At 36.7% G+C, this 23,222-nt stretch overlaps 1 protein-coding gene across 5 annotated transcripts in view; it reads left to right on the forward strand.

Annotated features, from left to right (window-relative positions):
- The window catches only part of CNOT10 (CCR4-NOT transcription complex subunit 10), a 34,648-nt gene that overhangs the window by 3,190 nt on the left and 8,236 nt on the right, over positions 1-23,222 (forward strand). For all 5 annotated transcript variants that reach the window (XM_065666169.1, XM_065666171.1, XM_065666172.1 and 2 more), the window contains 12 exons: positions 1,858-1,949; positions 4,702-4,863; positions 5,399-5,549; positions 6,422-6,567; positions 7,458-7,544; positions 8,251-8,334; positions 9,337-9,454; positions 11,050-11,199; positions 12,081-12,283; positions 16,719-16,840; positions 17,500-17,676; positions 20,258-20,338. In XM_065666169.1, coding sequence (XP_065522241.1) covers positions 1,858-1,949; positions 4,702-4,863; positions 5,399-5,549; positions 6,422-6,567; positions 7,458-7,544; positions 8,251-8,334; positions 9,337-9,454; positions 11,050-11,199; positions 12,081-12,283; positions 16,719-16,840; positions 17,500-17,676; positions 20,258-20,338 — 1,573 coding nt within the window. The remainder of the gene's footprint in view (positions 1-1,857; positions 1,950-4,701; positions 4,864-5,398; positions 5,550-6,421; positions 6,568-7,457; positions 7,545-8,250; positions 8,335-9,336; positions 9,455-11,049; positions 11,200-12,080; positions 12,284-16,718; positions 16,841-17,499; positions 17,677-20,257; positions 20,339-23,222) is intronic.

Genomic DNA, 23,222 nt, shown 5'->3' on the forward strand with positions numbered 1-23,222 from the left:
GTCTCTGCACTATATTTACTTTCACTAGCATAATCTGGAAGGTGTGCTGAGCAAGTAAAGCAGATAATGTAACTGGTAGCATGAAAGCATGAGGGAAAATGTTTACTTATTCGCTGCTGTTCTAGAGGTCCTTGGAGGGTGCTAACATTCTGTTAAACTATACAACCACAAGATTTAGAGCAGAAATCCAATTTATTCTGTGTTTAGCTTGAAGGAGAGGTGCTTCTTGTTCCTTTCCTCTTTTGCTGCAGAAAACCTTGGCACATCAAACGTTTTCTGAGCTCTTTTATATTTTAATTTTCTCTCCTGTTCTTCCCTTTCAAGGAAAAGGCAGTGCAAGTGGTACTCATCAATGCCTTATACACAGATCTTACAGTACGCGTATGTGTGCAGTTCTGTAGCCCCCTGGAGATCCTTCCCTCCAGAGTACTGAAACTGCTGAATCCTGAATCTTGTCTAAATCACAGTGGGTTACTTTGTGAGTTGCAGGTGTAAGATTATTGAGTTTTTAAAATCTCAGCTTTGTTGGTGTCTTGAAGCAGGATGAAAGCCACATCCAAATATTTACAGTTCTTGCTCAAATGTATTGTTATATATGGCAATAGAAGGGATGTCACTGTCTTCCCAGCAACAAGAACAAACTAGTAATACATTACTAAATCTGTGTTATACTTACTAAGGATGTTAATTGATGAATCCTTTCAGGTTTGGTGGCCGCTTATTGTTGTTTGTCTTATATTTGCAAATTTCGTAGTCAGTAGCAGACAGTATGTTTGGTTTTATGTTGTTTTGCAGCAGAACTCGTGGATAAGTGTCTTCATTTGTTCAAAGTGAAAGCAAAATTAGCAGAGTTTACATTACATCTGTGAATGCTAGGGAAGAAAGACACTGAATTTACAAAGCCTACCTAGCCTATTAAGATAGCAAAAAGTAGGTTAGAGCAATGCTTCCACTGTGAAATTCAAGAAATAATTTTCTGCAAAAGTGGTTTATAAAGTCCTTGTTTTTATTATATTGCAATATAAATGCTCAAAGGGGCCACCATCATTAACTGCTACACTCAGTTCTTGTCTTAGTCTGGAAAAAGATATAGTAGAACTGGAGAAGATTCTGGGGAAAAAACATGTAAGGAAGGTACAGAATAAACTGTGCCTGCTCATCCTGGAAGAGAAATGATTCAAAGAAAGATCTCCAAGACTGGAAGTGAGGTGGAAAAAGTGAATAGACAGCATTTCCTCCTGTCTTGCAATGTAATCACTACGTAGCATTTTGTGGGGTATAATTGAAGAATACAAAAGTATAGAGAGATTTAAAAAATACATCAGGTCTGCCAGTGATTATTAACAATGATGTTTTGATTGCAGCCTCTTGTTTAGGGAGACTTATTCTCCAAAACAGGGAGCTGGGTGAAAATTCTAGTGTTTGCTGCAGTTTTGTATGTTGTTCCCTAAAGCATCCCTCTCTTGCTGTTTGGGAAGCAACATACAGGATGCATGGGGTTTTCACCTAATCCAGTGTGGTACTCTTTATGTAAATAAAGGCTATCCTAGTATATGATTGCAGCTTTGAAGAGAAATCTAAAATGTGTGCATTGTCAGTTAACTTGCAGGACTTTGGTTAGTGCTTGAGCACGGTAATTTAGCTAGGATTATTACATTTACATTTTGTAGAGAGGAATTCACTGGGAGTGTAGGATAATGAGATACTTCAGTGTAGTAGGGAGACAATGCTGCAGTTATCTGGGAAGTTACTTGTACTGGTGAGAAGATCTTGAGAACTAGAAGAAACAAAATTTTTAAACTGAAGAGCTGGCATCACATTTGCAAACTTTCTTGTAACCTTCTGACCACTTTACAGATCAAGGTACTGAGAAACATGAAGGAGCTGGTACTTCTGGGATTACTGATCAGGAAAAGGAATTGTCAAGCAGTGCATTACAAGCTTTTCTGGTAAGACAGCCAAGCTCTGAGACTTCTGCTTTATCACAACTGCTAAATGGGCTTTTATAATTATTCTTCCTGTTTTCTTAGCACAGTTGCAAATGTATTAATGGGATATTATATAAAAAGTAGCACTAGTTGTATTCTCAAGACAGCACATGGGGTTTCTCTCTGCTGTGGTGTGAGAAGTCTGAAGGGGATACTTGAATGAAGTGCCCAAGATTGTGCTTAATCTTGATTCTCAAAACTTAGTCATCTTAAAAACTGAGTTAATTAGAAGCAGGTTGCTATTCTGTGTCAGTGTTGAAAATGCATGATCTGTCTGAAGAATTAGTTACTTCAAGTTAAAAATGTTGTGTTAAAGGATTTAAAGGAACTGCATGCAGTTAAAAACCAGCAACCTAACAAACCTTTTTTGTTTTAGTATCTTTCTGTATTCTTTCACAGAAAGTGTTGTATACTGTTCTGTCACTTTACATTAAAACATACTCTTCAACACATAACACCCACAGGCAGTATTTGCTGCTTGTTTTGTGCTTCTTGGAAGATCTTTTTGAGTGTGTTAAAATTCAGGTACCACATCTTTCAGTTTACTTCTTTCTTTGTACTGTCTCCTAATTTTATTTAGTGTAGCACGTGACGGGAAGTGTAATTGCTTTTCCTTTCAATTGTTGTGTCTCTGTCTCCACAATGCCTTACATAATTTGGTTTTGGACCTATTAAATAGATTGGGGGAAGAATTTAAATGCTGTCTTATGAGGTTCCTTCTTGTGTGTTTCACTTGTTACATTTTTTTGCCTAGAATGTTGTTACATGTAGTTGGTCCTTAAACTGTCTACAGTTGATGTTGTTCACTGATGTCTTCTTGAGTGCTTTCTAGCTCAATGACTTTTTCAATAACTCTTTGCTCATTGGCATTTGATCCTGAAAACTGAAGGCACATGAAAGGTTTGTCTATTTTCCACCTTGCTCAGAGATCTATGAGCCTAAAATACTTTTGATCTGTCAATGATTTCAGCAGATCAGACTTTCAGTTTTAATACTTGTCCAGGGTATCTTGTTTATTTCATACTTTCTTCCTTGCTTTAAGAACTCCCTAAGTTCATGGAGGTGTGAAGTAGTGGCAGATGTTCGCAGAATTAATCTGCTGACACGTTTGCCAGTTTTGCTTGCTATTGAGTTGCTTTAAATAGCTTTGTGGGCTGCCTTATTAGATTTCGTTTCCAATATCAGTCTTGATAGAATTACTGCAAAATTTATATCATATCCTAGATCTTGTCTGGTAGAGTCAAGTAAAGGACTGTTGGCTGAGGGATAAATAAGGTGACCATTTAAGGGTTTGAGGTTTTTAGTCCAGCCATGGTTAGAAGCCTTGTTGCTGTGACCTGAAAGCTACTCCTGTTGAAGAGAAGCTCTGAGTGTGAACACATGAAGATGATCACTGGGAGATGAACTGTCTCAGTTAAAGAGCATACCAGCAGTTGAATTACAAGTCCCTGTGTTCATGTACATGGTCACTAGGCAATCCATGCTGTTGATCTTTAGAGTTGTGAAAATACTGTGAGTCAACACCCTGCTACATCTCTCTGTAAATTGTGTAACTGTGCTTTCATAGGAGACTGAAGGAACTCGGATGGTTCTTTTGAGAGTAGCTGCAGAATGGCAACTTTCTTGGGAAGAGCAGAAGCACCACAGAGCCTTTCTCTATTGTAATGCTTCCCTTAGTAGAGGAAGTTAGGCAGGAGCCCTGGAGAAGCTCCATGGAACAGCACTTAAAAAGGAGGAGGAAGTGGTCGTGGTGCTCAAGAGCGTAGCTTTCGATTCTGAAGTGTTGACAGAGATGGAAATGAATCTACTTATCTGATTGACCAGATTGGAAGTAATCTTGGTACAGAAGAGGTGAAAATGATAATTCCTGTACTGGAATTGAACAGCAGGCAGCGAAGGATCATTTAGGCTTAACACAGTTGAAAGAGTCTGGAGTTCTTTTTCATTCCTCGATGCCACTAAATTCCTCCTGCACAAACACAGACTAAAAGTGAAAGCAGAAAGAGGTGAGCCATTCTGAAGTCCTTTCTCATTAGTGAGGTCAAAAAAAGGGATTTCTTGATTAAGTCACACCTCAGAGGAGCATCATGCTTGGGTCCTAGTTTCTGTTTAGGCATGCCTAAACTGGTGATAGAATACTTCATTCGGCAGCTAAAACTTGTAAAAATATTTAAACCTGTACTGTGAAAGTGACACACTCTTTTCTTCCAACCTGTGTTAAGATGACTTCCACAGACTAAATTATAACTCAGTCTCTCCAGGTGAAGTGAAGAATGAACACAGAATGATGGGCTGGGACTTAAGTAAGCAACTGCAGCCACTCAATGTACATGTGATGGGGAAAGATAATGAAAACTGAGGAAACAAAGAATCTTGAAACTCAAAATAGTATGATGAAGAGAAATCAGAATAACACTTTTCATGGAAACATCTGTTTATAATAATCAACTACTCCATTTGGCCTTCCTCCACAAAATTCTTCTTGAAGTTTGAATATGACCTCAACTTTTAGACTTACTTCTCATACATTATAGTCTGCATAAACAACGAAGGATGTGTGTAGATGTTTAGTTTGCTCCAGTTGCTGTTGATAAAGGAAATACTACTTTTCTTTTTAAACTTACAGAAGATACTTTCATCAAAACTTAGTAACCTCCTAGTTTATACTTTGTATCTTATAAGTGCATGTTTCTGGTATGTGTGCAATTTCCAGGCTGGCAACTATGATGCTTGTTTACAACACCTGAATACCCTTCAAGACATAAACAAAGATGACTACAAAATAACTTTGAATACTGCTGTTGCAGAGTTCTGTAAAAGTAACCAGACTACAACCGACAATTTGAGGCAAACCCTTAACCAGCTGAAGAACCAGGTAATGCAAATGTGTTGACATAATACTTGATTGTGGGTACTGTTAATGGTGGTGAGATATTCCAGTGAAATAGGAATAAAATATCTGCCCCTTGTCCCTTAGATTTTAATAAAGGAATAAGAAAGTAACATCACTTTTAAACCTCTGAGTCTGTTTAATCTTTTAAGAACACTGTTTTTATAGTTACGGTTTTAGTTATTGGTGAAATTAATCTGAAGCTGAAATGTTTCAGAGATTATAACCATAGAAACACCTACTATGTTCTTTCAATAGACAGTTCCTTAACCTGAAATAGTTTGTGAAAAAAGTAAAAAAGTGAAAACGTTACTTTACTACTCAGTGATGGCTTTCTACTTAATTGTAATTTTTTTTTCTGGATTTATGTGGGCAGCAATAAAGTTTCTTAGCCTATAGCGCTTGCTGACCTCGCTTTAGACAGATTCATACCTTTGGATTTTTTTTTTTTTTGACACTTTAAAAAGTCATAGGTATTAAAAGTTTAATAAAACTTTTATTAAAAAGTGGGGCTTTTTAGGTTCACTCTGTTGTTGAAGAAATGGATGGTTTAGATGATGTTGAAAACAGTATGCTGTACTACAATCAAGCTGTTATTCTGTATCATCTGCGTCAGTATACTGAAGCTATATCAGTTGGGGAGAAGCTGTACCAGTTCATAGAGCCTTTCGGTACGTACATAGAAAGAAGAGTTTTGTTCATTCAGTAACTACAAAAAGATCATTCAGTCTTTCTCACTACCAGACAAGTGATTTGTAATTTTCCTGATATGGCTCTAAAAGAAGTAGGTAGGCTTTGGAATGAAGCATATGGTTTACTTGTATCGAAGACAGCAATCGAATTTGGGGGAAAGGTACTTCAAGGGCATTTAGCAGACAAGTATAATGAAACTGAAATGGATTTTTGATATCTTTAAAAGATATTTATGTAAATTATATGTACAAGCTAATTAAATGATTTAAAATCTAGTAGTTTGAGTCATTAGGCAACTTCATGGGTAGGTCTGGTTTTGTCAGGCACTCACATTTTTTATTACCTGCATTATGTCATACATAATTGTATGTGCTCATATCTGAATATAAAGTCTCCAGCTTTTATGAGCTCTGGCACCCTGTGTTGTGTAATTGCCATACTTGTATTAAGTAACTTCAAAATCCTCATTGACTTTTAGAGGTGACAAGGGTGAAAGATGTATGTGTCTCAGTAAATTACATAAATACTACTGTGTTTCTCCTTCAATTCCTCCTAGTTTTCAGTACGTCTGCTTGGTACTTATCCTGAGAAGCTAGCCCAGCAGAGATATGTTTGTATGGAATCCTTTCAAGTTCTATGGGATTCTACATATCTGCATTTTGTTTTTTTTTTTTTAATGTAATTTATGTATTTTTCTCATAGTGTTGTGTAGATGTACTTTATAGTCAGGTGGCTGGGTTTTGGTTTGGTTTTTGTTGTTTTTTTTTTTTTTTTTGTTGTTGTTGTTGTTGTGTTTGGAAGGATTGGTATTAGAGCTGTAACATCAGTTTTGGTTCTTTGCTTTCTACAGAAGAGAAGTTCGCTCAGGCTGTCTGCTTCTTGCTTATAGACCTATACCTTCTAACTTACCAAGCTGAGAAAGCCTTGCATTTGCTTGCTGTTCTGGAAAAAATGATTTCACAAGGCAACAATAACAGCAAGAATGGAAAAAATGAGGTGAGCTTAAAATAAGTGCCACTAAGTCTTTACATGAAATATGCTTTAACACAGCCCAGAAATACTTTTATAAGACTTCTGAATTATAAAACTGTTAGATTGCCTTTAACTTCAGACAGCAACTTATGCGTGTTAGTAACTGAGTTAGTTTTATACAGCAGCTGTTTTTTCCTTCTATTTCATCCCTTTCTCCTACTCCCAGGGAGCTAAGAAGTGTTTTAAGTTAGACACTTGTGTTGGAAAGACAGTTGTTTTCATGATCAAATATAAATAGTTTTCCTTGTTTGTCTTGGATTATGACCATGAGATTCTTAATTTGAAAGGGAAATCAGTGTCAGAGGGGAATTGCAATTGCATGCCGAAGTATGCCAAGTCAAGCATCTTTTTTACACAGTATCTGAAAGTATGAGGAATACTTTCAAATGAAATCTTTTGTATGTGTCTTCTGAAAAAATCAATGGAATGAGTAGTGGCTTGAAAGTGAAAAAAGGACGTTTCAGTCTTTTCCCGTTAATGGATTGTCATACTTAAGATAAAATATTTTATCTTTAAGTATATAGTAATTCTATTGATGAAAATATTAAAGAGAGACTAGAATGTACATATAATCCTTCAGGGTAAGAGAATTTTTAAAATACTTCAACTGCAGAGCAGCATAATGTAACACTGATGTTAATATAGAATTCTGCTTTCATAGGCTGGTGTGGCTGTTCATGGGTTTTGATTGTTAAGCTCAAGTTACAGTATTTGGTGGGATGTGTTGTTTTTTCTTTTTTTTACTATTAAATAATTTTCTTCTTGTGAGATTGATAAAAATAGCTTATGAAAGAATCTGTGAACTGAATTTAAAAGGTGACTAATAGTAACACTTCCCTTTCTCTGTTTGACAGTCGGGTAATAATACAAATAAAGATTCCTCGAATCAAAAAGCTGAAAGCGGAGCTTTAATAGAAGTTGCTAAATCTAAGATACATCAGGTAAGTGTCTGCATATTACTTATACAAGTATATTAGTTCAAGTTTTTCTTAAAACCAAGTACCATCTGCTTCACGTCCAGTTCAGCATGAATCGTGATATTCTGTCTTGAATTTCATGTGGTAAACCAAAAGAATTTATTTAACACTTCATTTTTGTAAGAGCCATGTAAAGGAAAAACTGACCCAACACCAAAAGAACCCCATGATTTCAGTCCTCACAGTTTGTCATAATGCTTTTTTAAACTACAGTTAGCTGCACTGACCTTATATCTGTCAGACCTCCAACAGTCTAAATCAGCAGAGTCTTTATTTCACTGTACTGTTCTGTGGAAAAATATTTGAAGAATCAAAATGCTTCTTTATCAGCATTCACTAATTGGTGTATTCAGTTTAGTAGGTAAATGTCTGGGATTAAGAAGTTAGGTTATTTTAATTAGTTTGTCATTTGAAGTGCTAGTGTGTGTTTGAATAGATTAGTTGTTGACCTTTGAACAGAATGTGCATCTGCTTACTGTGAATGCAGAAAAAACATTTGTTGTTGAAGGTCTGAATAGAACGTCTTTTTAGGAAGGCTTTTTGAACAGCTTTTTACTACCTGTTTTTAAGATGTACATGAAGTATCTGTAATAAATCTCTAGAAACAATTCATCTTGCAAACCTGCACAAGTTCTTGGTTTTTTATTTAATAAATTTAATTTTTTAACAGTATAAGGTGAGAGCCTATATCCAGATGAAATCACTAAAAGCATGCAAAAGGGAGATCAAGTCTGTCATGAATACAGCTGGGAATGTAAGTATTCTTAAAGCTAATGTTTTTCTAATGTAAATATGTTCTCTATCTTAAAATTGAATTTTCTAACTTTCTTTACAAAGCAAGATCTTACTGAGAATGGGTGTCTGAAATAATGCTTTATGCGGTCAGTTGGGCTTTTAATCTCTTCACCACAAGTAAAATTAGTGTAGAATTTTCTTACTTGTGCTGTTTTCAGTTGCTCAGAAAATGTCCTTTATGATTAATGATCCCAAATTAACAGTGAATCATTATATAGTGAACAGATTCAGTTTGCTTTATAATGTAAGCAGCGCAAGACAAATTTTAGTTTACTATGAATGTCACGGGTATTACAAAAGTCCGATGTCAGTGGTGATTTAAATCAGTTCATAAAAGAATTATGATTAGTTCTGTGATACGCTTTTGTTTGTTTGTTTTTTGTTGAAATTTATTTGAGGCTTACCTCTTGCTAGAAAGCAGTTTCTTTTTTTACATAGGAGTTCTCAACTCAGAATTACTTCCACCATCCCAAATAAATTCTACATTAACTGAGGAGCAGGGAATGGGAAGAGAGCACTTCCCTTTTGTTGCCAGCCTCAACAGCTACTAGTTTGGCAGAACTACAGCAGTCTCTGTCGGCAGACCAGGAAGATCACAACCCAGGAGGAAGTTGTTGAACTCCTCAGGGAGGGAACTGTTGGGAAGAGTGTACTAGAAGACAGGTTAGAGAAAGATCCTCCTAAATAAAAAGGAGATCCTCTGCACTTAGCCATTGCCAGGACAGAGTTCTCTAGACTGGTGTTGGGTTTTAGAGCAGTAACAGTGTATGAATCATTTTGTAGTTCAGAGGAGGTGAGTGTAAATCATGTGCTTAGCAAAGAAATGCTACTTCTTGAAAGTATTAGGGCCTAGGCCCACTTATTTTTAAAACGGCAGTAGAGGCCAGCTGTGGAGTAATCTAACACTAGCAGTACAAATCATAAACCAAGAGGTAATTAACTGTTGTTTTCTCCTTCACAGTCAGCTCCTTCTCTCTTTCTGAAGAGCAATTTTGAATATTTGAGGGGCAATTATCGTAAAGCAGTCAAACTTTTAAACAGTGCAAACATTGCTGAACATCCGGGCTTCATGAAAACAGGTAAAATAGAAAACCTTCATCCTGCAAGCACTTAAATGTGTAGTATAATAGGGGTACTCATTGATATTAATATAAAGCATATTAATGATTACTCAGTAAACTAGGCCCTGAATATCATGGGTTTATATGCTGGATATGCTTTAATCTTTCTTGTTGTGCTCCTTCATGTAACACTGTTGCATTTTTCACTGAGTGTTCTAGAAAATGCAGCAGTTGTCTATGAAAATGAATTTGTGAATGTGTAACTGTAATATTTGCAAGGCTCGTCTGTGTGTCTAAATCATGACATGAAACAAGCAGCGATGTACTGGATCTAGAAATGAGATTTCAGATTGTACTCAAAGAGGAGACTATAGCAGTTATAAAGATGATTGTGGGGAAAATGCTAATGTTTCCTGAAGTGTTTGACTTCTATTGTATGCCATTTTAAGTTACTTTTATATCTAGAAAGTATATATGTGTAGACATGTACAAAAATTTACCAGCACATCAATGTGTATGATATTTAGATACAACAGTTATTCATATACTATAAATATATATTCTGTGTTTGCATACTCACTGTGTATGGTATTATTTAAATATATTTGAGATTTTAGTTAACTGTTTAAAACCTCAATTAAAAAATGCAGTGAGAAAGCTGTATCTGGTGTCAGGAGAGAATTAGGATTTTAAAAAACACTTGTACTGTAAAACTACTGAATATTTTTTTTTTAATTCTGTATTTACAGATAACTTTAATAGAAAACATTCAAAATATTTCCATAATGCCTATTCTGGCATATCTTGACACTTCTTTTAGAATTTACTGTAACTTATCTTTCTGTCAAATTTTATGCTTAAAGTTCTCTTTATAACTTAAATTTTTCTGGAAAGTTTAATTTTCATACACCTTTTTTGTACAGTAGAATGTTCACTTAACAGTCTTTCTAGGTTATGATTAAAACACTGATTAATTTAAGTGTTTCCTGGTGGTTTGGATTTTTAAGATGGGGTTTTGTGGGTTTTTTTCTGTCCATGATAACCCTGTAATGCTTCAGTTACCAGCAGGTAAGAGTTTTATTTTCTGTCCTTCATAATTTAGAAGGAACTTCTTACAGTGTTACCTAAACATGATATATTTAGGAAGGAGAGTGCATTTCCTGTTTGTTTTAGGTTGACATATTTGTTTATTTTATAAAACTTAGGCAGGTAACATCACTTGAGAATTTCCTTTCACAAGAGCCATCTGTTAGAAAACTTGAAGTGCTTTCATGCTAAGCTGTATGAAAACCTCCAGGTGAACTTACTGTAGCTTGTAATCTGTCATACTGGCTTTATACCTGGTTCTCCTAGAATATGATGCTTGGTAGCTGTAAATCTGGCTGCTTCACATTTCAGGTCAATTGTGTACTAGAACTAGAGTGGTATATGGCGATGTAGGTTATTGAAGTGCTTGCAAGGCAGAGACATTAACTACATAATCCATGAACATCTCACTGAAGAACATGTTTAATAGACTACCATAGGATGCTGACCCGTGAAAGAGTGATGGGAGCATTTTACAGGCTCAGTGGTATTTCTAAGTTTACAAAAATGGTCTTTTGTTCTCTCAGGTGAATGCTTAAGGTGTATGTTCTGGAACAACCTTGGCTGCATCCACTTTGCAATGGGAAAGCACAATTTAGGAATTTTTTACTTTAAAAAAGCCTTGCAAGAAAATGATAATGCATGTGCACAGCTAGGAATGGGCAACTCGGATCCAGGTAAGACTTTTAAGAGATAAAAACAGACGGTGGAAGAGGGGAAGATGAATCAAGAAAGCAGATGATAGGAGCTTTCAGTAATTACCAGCAGAATTCCTGTTTCATCTCTTTGTAGGGGAACAGAATAAGGAGAGTGAGAATTTTGATTGTAACTTGACTTCAGAGTACAGTTGCTGTTGCCAGAAATAGATGATGATGAAATAGTGGGGGGGTTTTGTAGGGTTTTTTTTTCCTGTTTTCTTTGATGTGTTATGGGGCTGGGACAGTTACTTCTCCCTTGTTTATAGTCTTGGGCCATCAGTCAGGGGGATGTGACAAAATAAAGTTCCTGTTTTAAAGTTTCTCTAAAATCCAGTTACTATCATACATTACTGCTTTTCCCATTCCTACCCTGGCCCTGTACCTAAGTGCAGTCTTAGGCAGCAGTGTGAAGACAGAAAATGTTTCATGTTTTGTTACAGCAAAGAGGTTTTCTGCTGGAATTTATATGATTAACAAAAATATGTATTCTCACAAATCTGGGAATCAGTATTTTTATATAATGTTTAGCTTGAGTGGTTGGCATTTAATGAACCTCAACCTTTTTTAAGAACACAGAAAAAGAATATTGAGCAACCTTGGTCTAGTGGAAGGTGTCCCTGCCCATGGCAGAGGGTTGGAACTAGATGGTCTTAAAATGCCCTTCCAAGCAAAATCAGTCTATGATTCTAATACAGTTAATTTGCCTTTGACGTGGAAGGAGTACACAGAGGGAGGCTAGTGGATTTTTGTGATGAAAGGGGTTTGGTTGGGGGTGTTTCCTACAGCTTCTCTCCTCCTCCCAGTGTTACTTTTCTGCTCTCCCAAGCTGTACATCCAGTATAATGTAATCTTTTCTGCAGGTAAAAAATTTTCAGGAAGACCCATGTGTACACTACTGACTAACAAACGGTATGAGTTGCTCTACAATTGTGGAATTCAGCTCTTGCACATTGGGAGACCCTTAGCTGCCTTTGAATGCCTGATTGAGGCAGTCCAGGTTTATCACTCAAACCCTCGTCTTTGGCTAAGAATAGCAGAATGCTGCATTGCTGCCAATAAAGGGGTAAGTAGATTTGCAGATTCCTTATTTTGATTGTAGTTATGAGAGGCATGTGATCACAGAAAGGAAGAAATAGTACCTTGAGTAGAACTATACATTTTAAAGGCCTAATGTTGCAACACCTCTGTGTAAATCCGTATTATATTTGTGTATATGTGTGCATTAGCATGTTTAATCTGAAGCTGCAATAGGTAGAGGAAAGCCACCACAGAAACTGTCTTGAGACCCAGTGTTCAATTGACTTTTCTAAGATCAGAAGAATTTGAATGGGCTATATGAAAGATTGGCTTGAGATCAAACAAAAGCATGTAAGTGCCTGTTAGAGCTGCTCTTCTATAAAGTGACAAGCTTTTTGCTGGAGATACTGATTAAGCATGGTTTTGTTTGCCATCACAGCCCTTTGACATTCCAGCTCATAATCTGAATGGGTAATCTTGAATTGGTTTGCAGCACATTAGATTTCCCCAAGTCGTCTGATGGTTTACCTTCCTTGAGCAAAACTTGTGAAATAATTTCAGAAATACAAAGGGTTTTTTCCAAATAATATCTTTATTATTCTCTAATGAGACATCACTTTATAACAGGAAGCAATATGGTCTTACTGCAGTTTATGCTCTCTACTTAAAATGCAGATACCAACATTATTAGTTTGATTTACTATTTATGGATATTTTATGATGCCTCACACTCATTTCATATTGGTTGCAAAATCTTGGGGTTTATGTAGAACATTTATGTGGTAAGATATAATATATGGTACATATTTTTAGTATATACCATATATGATTTTACATGCAGTTTACATATAATAATAATATATAATATAATTACCACAATGTAATAATAGGTAAAATATATAATATGATAATAATATAAAATAGTAAAATGAAATAATAATCCCCATGTAAAATCATATGTGGTATGTATTAAAAACAACAAAAAATCCAGCCCTGCAAGTAATTCTGTCTTTTTTTTTGTGTGTGTGTGTGTGTGTGAATATAAGAATTGAACTTGCTCAGGATCTTTTTTCTGTACTAATTTCTGTACTGCCAAGGATTTCTATATCTGGATGGCAGAAATAACAAGGTGAGATTGGAGTCAATGACCATTCGTATATTCAAGGATGGGAAATTGTTGTGGCTGCTCTTGAAGGTTTGATACTCACTTCAAGGCTTGATGCACAGAAACAACTCTAACTTTTTTTGCTGATACTTTGGGGTGGAAGAGTTGTTTTTCTTCCTTTGTTTTGAAAATGTGTCCTGGGTTTAGCAGTAGCTGGTGCAGCACTGTGTTTTTGACTTTTCAGCCTGGGAACAGTGCTGATAACGCCAATGTTTTTAGTTGCTGCTCAAATGTTTGATCTGGCCAAGGACTTTCTGAGCCTCATGCTCTGCCAGGGAAGAGGGGAAGCTGGGAGGAAGCAGAGACAGGACACCTGACCCAAACTGACCCAAGAAGTATTCCATACCACAGCACGTCATGCCTAGGATGTGACAGAGAGTTACCTGGAAGGGCTAGGGCTAGGGACTGCAGGGTTGTAGGAAGTATCGGTCAGTGCTCAGTCAGATGGGGTGGGCGAGTTATTGGTTGGCTGGTGGTGAGGTCTTGTATTCTCTTCCCTTGTTATTTCCCTTGTCATTGTTATTATTAGTGGTAGCAGTAGTGATTTGTGTTATACCTTAGTTACTAAACTGTTCTTATCTCAACCGTGGGAGCTGCATTCTTTTTGATTCTCCTCTCCCTCGCTCCGGGAGTAGAGGGAAGGAAAGAAGAGGGGGAGTGAGCGGACAAGCTTTGTGGCTGGGTTTATACCACGACAAAATGTTTCACTGAGACATCCTAGGTTTTTATGTTTAGACTCTGGGAGCTGCATTTACTGCTTTTGAAATTATGAGGTTCTAGCTTAAATGTTAGCTGGAGTAGTAGGAGAAAACATACATCTGTCTAGTAGAGAGTCTTTGTCTCTAAAGCTAGATGCTACAGCGTAAAAAGTATAACTGAAAGTATGTTGCTACTGTTTTAACAGACAGTAAGGTTGGGGTCTGGTTATGTTTTAATGAATATGGTTATTGAATCAGATTGGTGAATAATATTGTTTAAAAAAAGAAAATATATAGCATATGTCCTAGAACTTTATTGGAAGATGCAGACTCTTGTAGAGGAAAAGTATGTGGTTATAGAGAAGCTTCCTTCCTGGGATGTTCTTAATTAATTATTTACAGTTTTTTTGATGTATAAGTGATACAAACTCTTTAAAACTTATTTTCCTTGTTTTTAATTCTGTCTACTGTAAATCTGCTATGATTTACAGTAGACAGAATTAATTCACATGAAATCTTTGCTGATGATCTTTCCTTCCCTTCATGCAGCCAAAACTCTTCTAAAGTTCATTTATTTCCTCACTCAGTTACCACTAGAGGTTGAGAAGCGATTACTGTAGTGTGCTTAGCCTAAAACTGGCATGGGCTGAGGAGGCAGAGATGAACCTTCTCCATCCTGAAGTAGTCCTGATCACAGCTGCTGGGGAACTGAATCTCTAGCTGCTGAGGCTTGTCGTTCCTCTGCTGGCAAAGTTTGTGGAAACCTGCTGAAAGCAGACGTATTGCGTGTCATCTGGGACATACTGTTTTCAACCTGTTGATCCATGTGTTTTTAGGATAAGCCTGTTTGTTAAAATTCAGAGGGCTTGGGACAGGATTATTCATTCTTAGAGCAGGAAACTGCACCAAAATATCTGTGCATCTGCGAAATTAAAGAGATACTGTACTTGATTCCCTGTGAAGCTGTCATTCACCCTCGTGTGTGTGTGTGTGTGTGTGATGATGTAATCTGTAATTGAATGATCCCATACAGTTATCCAGACTCGGCCCATTTCACTCAGTGCACAGGGTGCATGGGATTAATTGAACGAATGGTTATATTGACTCTATTTCCCCCCCACCTGAATTCTCTCTTCCCTCTCTGAGTGGCCTGTATGCTTTATTTACTGCACACTACTCAAATCCTTCAAAATAAAAAATGCATAACTTTTCCCTAGGGAATTTCAGTGGTGCTCATTATTTTGGTATCTCTATTTCAGCAAATGTAAGGAAGATATTCACAGCTTTTTTATAGGAGAGGTTTGCTTATATCCCCATTTCACAGACACAGCATTGAAGTTTGAAGTGTTCGGTCAGGTGATGCCAGGCTTCTGAAGCGTAGCTTTCTCCCTGGTACTGATGTGATGTTGTGGTGTACCAGACAGCTTGAATTCATGTTACAAAACCAGCTTGCTGCTTCCTAAATTTGTAATTGTACAAGAAAAAAAAAATGAACTTTCGTTAATGTTGATATTTTCATTAATTTTTTGCAATGCTATTGTGTTTGGTTTTCTAATGTTAATGGATGCTGTTAAAGTTAAAGGCAAAGGGAAATGTCTTTAATTTATAAGATAGATTTGCAACATGACAACGGTGTGTTTAATTTAATCTTGTAACTCAATTTGCAATAATCCGTGGTATCTAAGCATGGGTTCACAATTATGCTCTGAACACCATGCAGAAAAGAAATTTCACTGAAGCTAATCTTCACCTGCTTTAGTATTTTAGTTTATAAAATACAGATGGAAGATGATTCCCTTCTGCATTTTTCAGCACCTCTTCTAAAATGTGCTTTGTATTCAAACTCATTGTATGTATCTTTTTATTTGACAGTAAATGCCATCATGATGTCAATAATTTTTCTTTACAATAAATTTTCTAAAAGGTGATAGCTATTTAAAATATGGTTTTTCTTTACAACTGTGACACTTCATCACTAATTTTACTTACCAACAAAGTTGTTAAGATGATAAAACGAGCAAACCTCAGTAGATGTAGCGTAGAGAGCCTTGAGTCCTGAGACTGACAATTGGAGTGATTTTAAGTTAGTCTTAAATGTCTGCATACTCATAAATCTGTTAATTTAATGTAACTTTGCATATGTTATGGTTCAGCTTCACGTTCCCTGTGGAACGGCTGAGAAAGCTTTTTCAGAGGGTGTTTTGAATGCTGTTTAAGCAGGGAGAGAAGTTGGCAAGTGTTACAGTGCCAATTCTGAATATTTGTCAGATCATGATTTCTTTTTTGATATCCCTGCAGTTCTTTTAATATGATTTGGTTCATTGCTCTTTTGCTTTCAAAACAGAGAAGAAACTAGGTCAGTAGGCTGTCGGACAAACTGTCAGAACTAATCGGGGTTACGCTGTGTGCAGTAAAATTCCTTTGCAACACAAAGACAATAAAAGGTGCCTGATCCTTCATGGTACTCAACATTTCAAACTGTACCCATATAAATATTAATTCTTACATTTTAGCAGCTTCAAACTTGTCTTCCAGCTTTCACTCATTTTGTCAACCTTTCATTCAACAGCCTTGATATTTTAGTCCTTTTTTTTTTCCTTTTTTTTTTTTCCTTTCAGACATCAGAACAAGAGACTAAAGCTCTTCCAAGCAAAAAGGGAATTGTGCAATCTATAGTAGGTCAAGGCTACCACCGTAAGATAGTCCTAGCATCCCAGTCAATACAGAACGTTGTTTATAAGTAAGTATACTTACTTATACTTACTCAGTGGGCTGTTTATTTTTGTTATCATAGCCTTGTTAAAGATACCTGTCTGTTTATCAGGCGTTTTCAAAACTGTAATGGAGTAACTGTTCATTTTGTAAGTATTAATAAATATAGTGAAGAGAGAGGCACGCTAAAATGTTTGAGGAGTCCTAAACATCGTGTGCATGCCTCCTCTATGGTGGCCAGCAGAGGGCCCAACTGTGTATCTGTTGTAACTAAAAGGGATTAAAGCTTAAAACTGGTTTATCTGAGAATCGTATTTTTAGTTAGCTAAATCTTTCCTCTTTTTCTCACTAAAAAATGCATCTTTTTCACTAATCTACTTTTCTAAAGTGCAGGAAGAATCTAGTTGCTCTGCCATAAGACTTTGGGAAGTGAAGTCAAGAAAACCAAGACAACTTATAATTATGTTTTTGAGTCTCCTCACTCTATTTGGGCATCATGGTATACTTTTGATAAACAAGAATAGCAAGATACATATACACTCATAAATTAAATTTGTTATATTAAAACATGATTTAATTTTTTTTAGGGTAAAGTTTTCTCTGCATTCAGATCTTTCTGGAGCTCTGCTTTTACTGTTTAATTTAGTAGGATTGCTATTTGTTGGCTAACTTCTGTGTCTCTTTAAGCGATGGGCAGTCCTCAGCAATACCTGTAGCAAGTATGGAATTTGCAGCAATCTGTCTAAGAAATGCCTTGCTGCTGCTCCCAGAAGATCAGCAGGAGCTAAAGCAAGAAAATGGATCCAAAACTAGTAATCAGCTGGGGGGAAATACAGAGAACAGTGAAAGCAGTGAAGCATGCAGGTAAACAGAATTGCATATAAACCTTTCTTTCTGTCTCTGGGCTTGACAGTCTGTGTCTGCTACCTCTCCTGTTTGTCCAGCAGAAAAAAATAACATATATGTAAATTCTCTCAGCAGTGTTGGGATATCCAAGGATATTGTTTAGCTGCTCATTGTTTTAACTGCTGGAATGCTAGTTTAAGACTACAAAACTGAGTTAATTCCTACCATTCCTAACAACTTTAATCAATGAGACAGTGACATTAATTTTTTCCCTGGCCATTTTTTTTCTCTGGTGCAAATGTTATGTTTTCCGACACCCTCCCACTGTGTATAGTGCTATTTCTCTAATTATAAGTGAACTTTCACATGTTACAGTGATTTTATGTGTGTGTGCACGTGCACCTGATTCAATATATAAATGTCTGGCAACTCGGCTGTAAACATTTCCCCATGATCTGATTTGACATTTATCAGCCCTAGTATGCTTTGTTGTGTTTGTTTTGGACTAGAAATGAGAAACTAGATTTAGAAGATAAGTAGGAAAGCAGCATGGAGCTATTGCTTAATAAATCGCCATTTACAAAAAAGAGTTTCTTCTTAAGCTCTTTTTCTCCTTAAAGATTCAGAAAAAGTAACTTGTTGGCAATATTTGTCAAATGTAAACATTAAATAGCAGGAAGGTAGTTTTGGGTTGTGTTTTTTTGTTGTTGTTGGTTTGGTTTTTTGTTTGTTTGGGGTTTTGTTTGGTTTTTGGGGGGTTTTTGTTGTTGTTGCTGTTGTTGGTTTGGTTTTTGTTTTGGTTGTGTGCATTTATCCTGATGCATCCAAAACTTCTTCCTGAAGAGTAACTTTTCTGGCCATAGCCTGTGCATTCACTAATGACCATTTTGAGAAGGGAAGAGTTACAATAACTAATCTGTGAAAAGTGGCTATGTTAGAACTTGAACTACTTAGTAATAAAATACCCACAATGTTTTTGTCAGACTCAAGTACAGATAAATTTTAATAACATAGGATCCATTTGTCACTTGCCAGGATTTACTGCACATATGCTGTGTTGCATAGGCACAGCACAGCATATGTGCATTGTATGAGAGACACAGCCTTTCTATTCTGAGGTTGCCTGGAGGTAGGCTATGGCCTAGGGGCTGGTGGCTGTTACTCCTACAACCATATTTAAAGTCTATTCACTGTTGTGTGTAACCTTCTTGTCCCAATGACAGTCTTTCCTGACAAGTTACTAAATGACTTATAAAAATCTGGGGGTTTCTGTGGTTGATGTTTTGGGGTTTTTTGTTTGTTTGCTTTCTTCTTCTTTCCTTACCGAGGTTGGAGGTTGTGAACTAACTTTCTCTGGCAAGCTGTATGCAGCCCATTGAGATGAAGCTTCTCAGATTTAAATGAGAGGTCAATTTTAAGCTTATGGGGCCCACTAAGGGGCAGTGATGAAAACAAAATGGTGACCCTTACTCAGACAAGACCTCCTTTTTTGTTTTGGTTGCGGGATGGTGGTGTTTGGTTTTGTAGGGGTGAGGAAAGGAAAACATGTGCTATATGGGAAGATTCTTTACTACCTTCTGTTTTTAAAACCAGATGCTTCTTCAGCTTAAAATACAACACAACAGCAACACCAGAAAAGCCTCCCTCATATCTTTCAGTTCTCATTGCCAATTTCAAAATATCCAGCAACAAAGCTGGCTGTTCTTGAATCTGTGTATCATGTTCTGAAAACTTCCTTAGGAGTTTGTTACTTCTGACAGAGGAACCTCCATGAGAGAAGAGTGAAATGCATAAGGCATTTGAAGAAAATCACACTAATTGAGTAGGATGCTTTTGGAGCAAATCCCACCAATTGAGCAGGCTGATTCTGAGGCAGATTCTTGCTTAGCTACAAAAAACAGTGAACACTTTCAATGGTTAAGGGTACTTTTTAATCTAATTTTTGGCAAAGCCATGAAGTATATACGCTACAACAGCATTGAGTACAGTTTTCCTTGGGGTCTGTTGCTTTCTGTTTTGAAGGTCTAAGTTGGAAGTTACCTGTTTGTAATAAGCAGATATGAAACTGCATCAGTTTAGAAGTTCATGTTAAGTGGACAGACTCTTTTGAAATAATTGTAAAAATTAAGTGCAGCTAGAAGTCTAAAGTAAGGTGCGGAACTTTGTGTGTTATCTTTCTAGAATTTAAGTAGTTTTTAAGATATTTGGGGGGAGAACTAGTTTACTGCTTTTCTTACAGGCTGAAACAAAAGAGAGGCTACCAATGCAGCAAGTTCTGTGTCTCTCCAGTCTAAAGTTCTTGTCCTATACTGAACTTCAGAGAAATAACTCAAGGCTGTGGAGAATGGTGTGGGTTGTTTGGTCTGTCAGTCAAATCCTTCCCAGCAAATATCTTTCTTCTTCCTTCTCACATAGGATGGTTTGGATAAGAGCATGTGTCTCAATTTCTGTATAGCTTCATTCCCCTGCTTTTTAGGCTATAGAATTTTTGCTGTCCTCTAAATGGAGTGAATAAATATTGATGCTTATTGCACTAAGAATTTTTTAATTGATTATTATTTAGTCACTTTTTATAATTAATACACTGTTTTTATTCTAGCAATAAAAGTCATGAAGGGGATAAATTCATTGCAGCTCCACCTTCTTCGCCGTTGAAGAAACAAGAATTAGAAAATTTAAGGCAAGTAAATAATATAAAATACTATTATAAAATATGAAACCGTGCTATGATTCTGGAATCATTCCTAGCTTTTTGTTTATTTATTTGTTTAGGCACTTGCAACACTGAATTGTAGCTGTTAATCTAAGGATGCCTTTTTTCAAATGTGTGTGCTTCCTTTCTTCTAGGCTTTCAGTTCAAACAAATAGAAATCATCCAGAATTTCAGTTCAGAAAGTGGATTTGTCTGTTTGATCCCACAGTTATAGGCTTGTGTGCAAAAATAAAAAACTAAGTCCCATAAATGACAAAGCTAAAAACATGACCATGGCTATTCTGGTAGGTGGAATGGGTGGAATTACTGTGTGGTAGCTTTTCTCTTTAAGGCCTTGATAAGACTAGTTTGGAATTCAGCCCCCACAACATTGTATACTTGTTTGATGGGGAAAAAGAAGTGGTGAAAGCAGCTATGCTGCTTTCAGATGAGAATGGTGCCCCTTTCAGCAGCAGTAAATCAGTAGTTTGCGTTTAAGAGAAAGAAGAGTTGCTGGTGTCCAGGCATTTGACTTCCTCACCATGGAAGAACATAGGTAAAATTTGACTGTAGATTTTTTTTCATGTTCTCAAAGATACTTAAGTTACTTGTTCAGTAGTCTGAGTGCTCTCCAAACAGAGTAACTCCCGTGTGTCTAAATAAGTATCATGTTATCTGGAAACCCTTTACTTTTCCCCAACAATATTATCATTCCCTGGCAATGTTAAGTATTACAGGTGGCTGCCAGCCTGCTGAAAATCTCTCTTACAAAGTGTCCACCTGTTTAGGAAAAAGAAATCTGTTTTAAGTTTCCATTTTGGACAAAGCATACAGTAATTTCCCACTTAAACTCTTGGGTAAACACTGTTCCAGCCTAACCCCAGGTAACCTGTGTTTCATAATGACCAGCTTATGTGTAGCAAATCTACTTGCGTTCATTTAAAAGCAATTTAGCAGGAATCTGTAAGGAGACATTAGTGAGACCTTGATTATTTATTCTGAAGTGGTACAAGAGCACGCTACTCCAAATAGAAAGCACTGGATTAAAAACAGTGGTTGTGGTTTTGGTTTGGGATTTTTTTTTTTCCTTCCTGACTATTGAAAATGTGGTTGCCGCATGTCAAAATTACATGGTGTCACTTTGTGGTTTTCTTTTTTAATATGTAGTCTTTTCTTTCATAATCAACTGTTGTTATCTATTGATGAAACCTGACAACATGTCAGGAGAAACTTAGTTTAGCAAGAATTGCACAGCTTCTGGTAAGGAACATCATATAAGGAAAGGAAAAGCATTGGTTTACTGTTTTGCAATACTGGCTTTGGTGGTTAAACCCAGAGGACCAGACATCCCTAGAATGCTTCTGCTAAAACTACTTCTAAGTTTCTGTAGACAGCTGTGAAAAGCAAAATATGCTCAAATGTTAGTGGTTTCGTGTAGACTCTAAGTTCACTAAGGAGCTAAGTGAGAAAATGAAAATGCTTGTCGTCAGGGAATATTAAGAAAAAATATTAAATGGTGGCAAGGATTACCCTGAGGAATAGGTGTCTATTCAATTCAGTTCGTTTCTGTTAAGTCACTGGATTATAAAAACCTCTTGCTTCTAGAACTGAAATAGGCCACTCAAATGCCTTTTTTGCACCATTTTGTACAGGTGCACATCCTCCTAAGAGTTTAAAGTGACTGCCCCTAAATAGTTCTTAAAAATTAAAAATACCATCTAGAAAAGGCTTGTGTGTCATATGTATTGTTTGGTAGTTGAGCAGACTGTTCTCACATTAAGCAATAATTCAATTGCAAGGTTTTAAAAGCACCAAGCAGAAGTGTGAGGATACCAAGCATTGCTAAGAATTGATGCATAGGAAGTAGAAACTCCAGATTTTTCTTCTGAGTTTCTTCTAAACAGTTCTGCTCCTTGCTGCTTCTCATTCTCTGAGATGCCAGTTCCTCTGCTTTACTTTCAGCCTGTGGTATGTTTCAGCACACCGGAACAACCCAACACTGTTAGGATATATCAAGAGTAGAGGAGGTCTGGTACACCACAGTGCTACTAAATTTGAAATTTTGTGGATTGTATTGTGAAAATTGAGATGGCTAGCAACTGCCCTGGTTATAGCCCTTTTCTCCCTGCACTGAACAACTTTGTGTGAGAATGTTGATTTTCCCCTACCAATCAGCTACAGATGAAGGAATAGTTTGATCACCTGCTTTGTCCTGAAGAGAGATGGACTGCAAACCTTTGCTGTAAGCCATATGATCCAATTGTACCTTCCCCCACCTTTCTTTTAACTCTTCTGTTGGCCATCTCCAGTCCATCATTATGCTTTATTTTATTTACTTACATATTGTTGATGTGTATATACCCTAGTATTGTATATGGTATTCCAGGACAGTGACTGACATTGCTGATAATTTCACAGGTAATACTGTAAGGCCCATGTTTAGCCACTGATATACCTTGTCTCTTCTCCCCCCAGCTACCCAGTTTTGCCTCTTTTATCCACTTAAAGGTTGCAGTGGGCTGTTTGCCCCTGTCACAGTACTGGAAGCTCAGAATGCTAATCATCCCATGGCTGTTTATCTCTCTTCCTCACTCTCAGCCACTTCGTAGTTCTTCCCCATCTTCCCTTTGCTGGTGCTGAATTTCCCCATTTGACTAAGCACCTTCTGCATTCTGTATTTCTTAAAATTTTGGATAGTATTGGCTGTGTTGAAAGGTAAAAAGCAGAGAGGTTATAGCCACTGTTGTGCTCAGTTAGCTAGTAGAAATTATCTCACATTAGTGATGCTTTCTGAACAGTTTAAAAATGCCATTGTTTATGTCTTCATAATAAATTTTGAAGAACTAGATTTGCTCTGGCTTGCTCTTTGCCT

The sequence above is a fragment of the Lathamus discolor genome, chromosome 2 (assembly GCF_037157495.1).
Source record: "Lathamus discolor isolate bLatDis1 chromosome 2, bLatDis1.hap1, whole genome shotgun sequence".
Classification (NCBI taxonomy): Eukaryota; Metazoa; Chordata; class Aves; order Psittaciformes; family Psittacidae; genus Lathamus; species Lathamus discolor.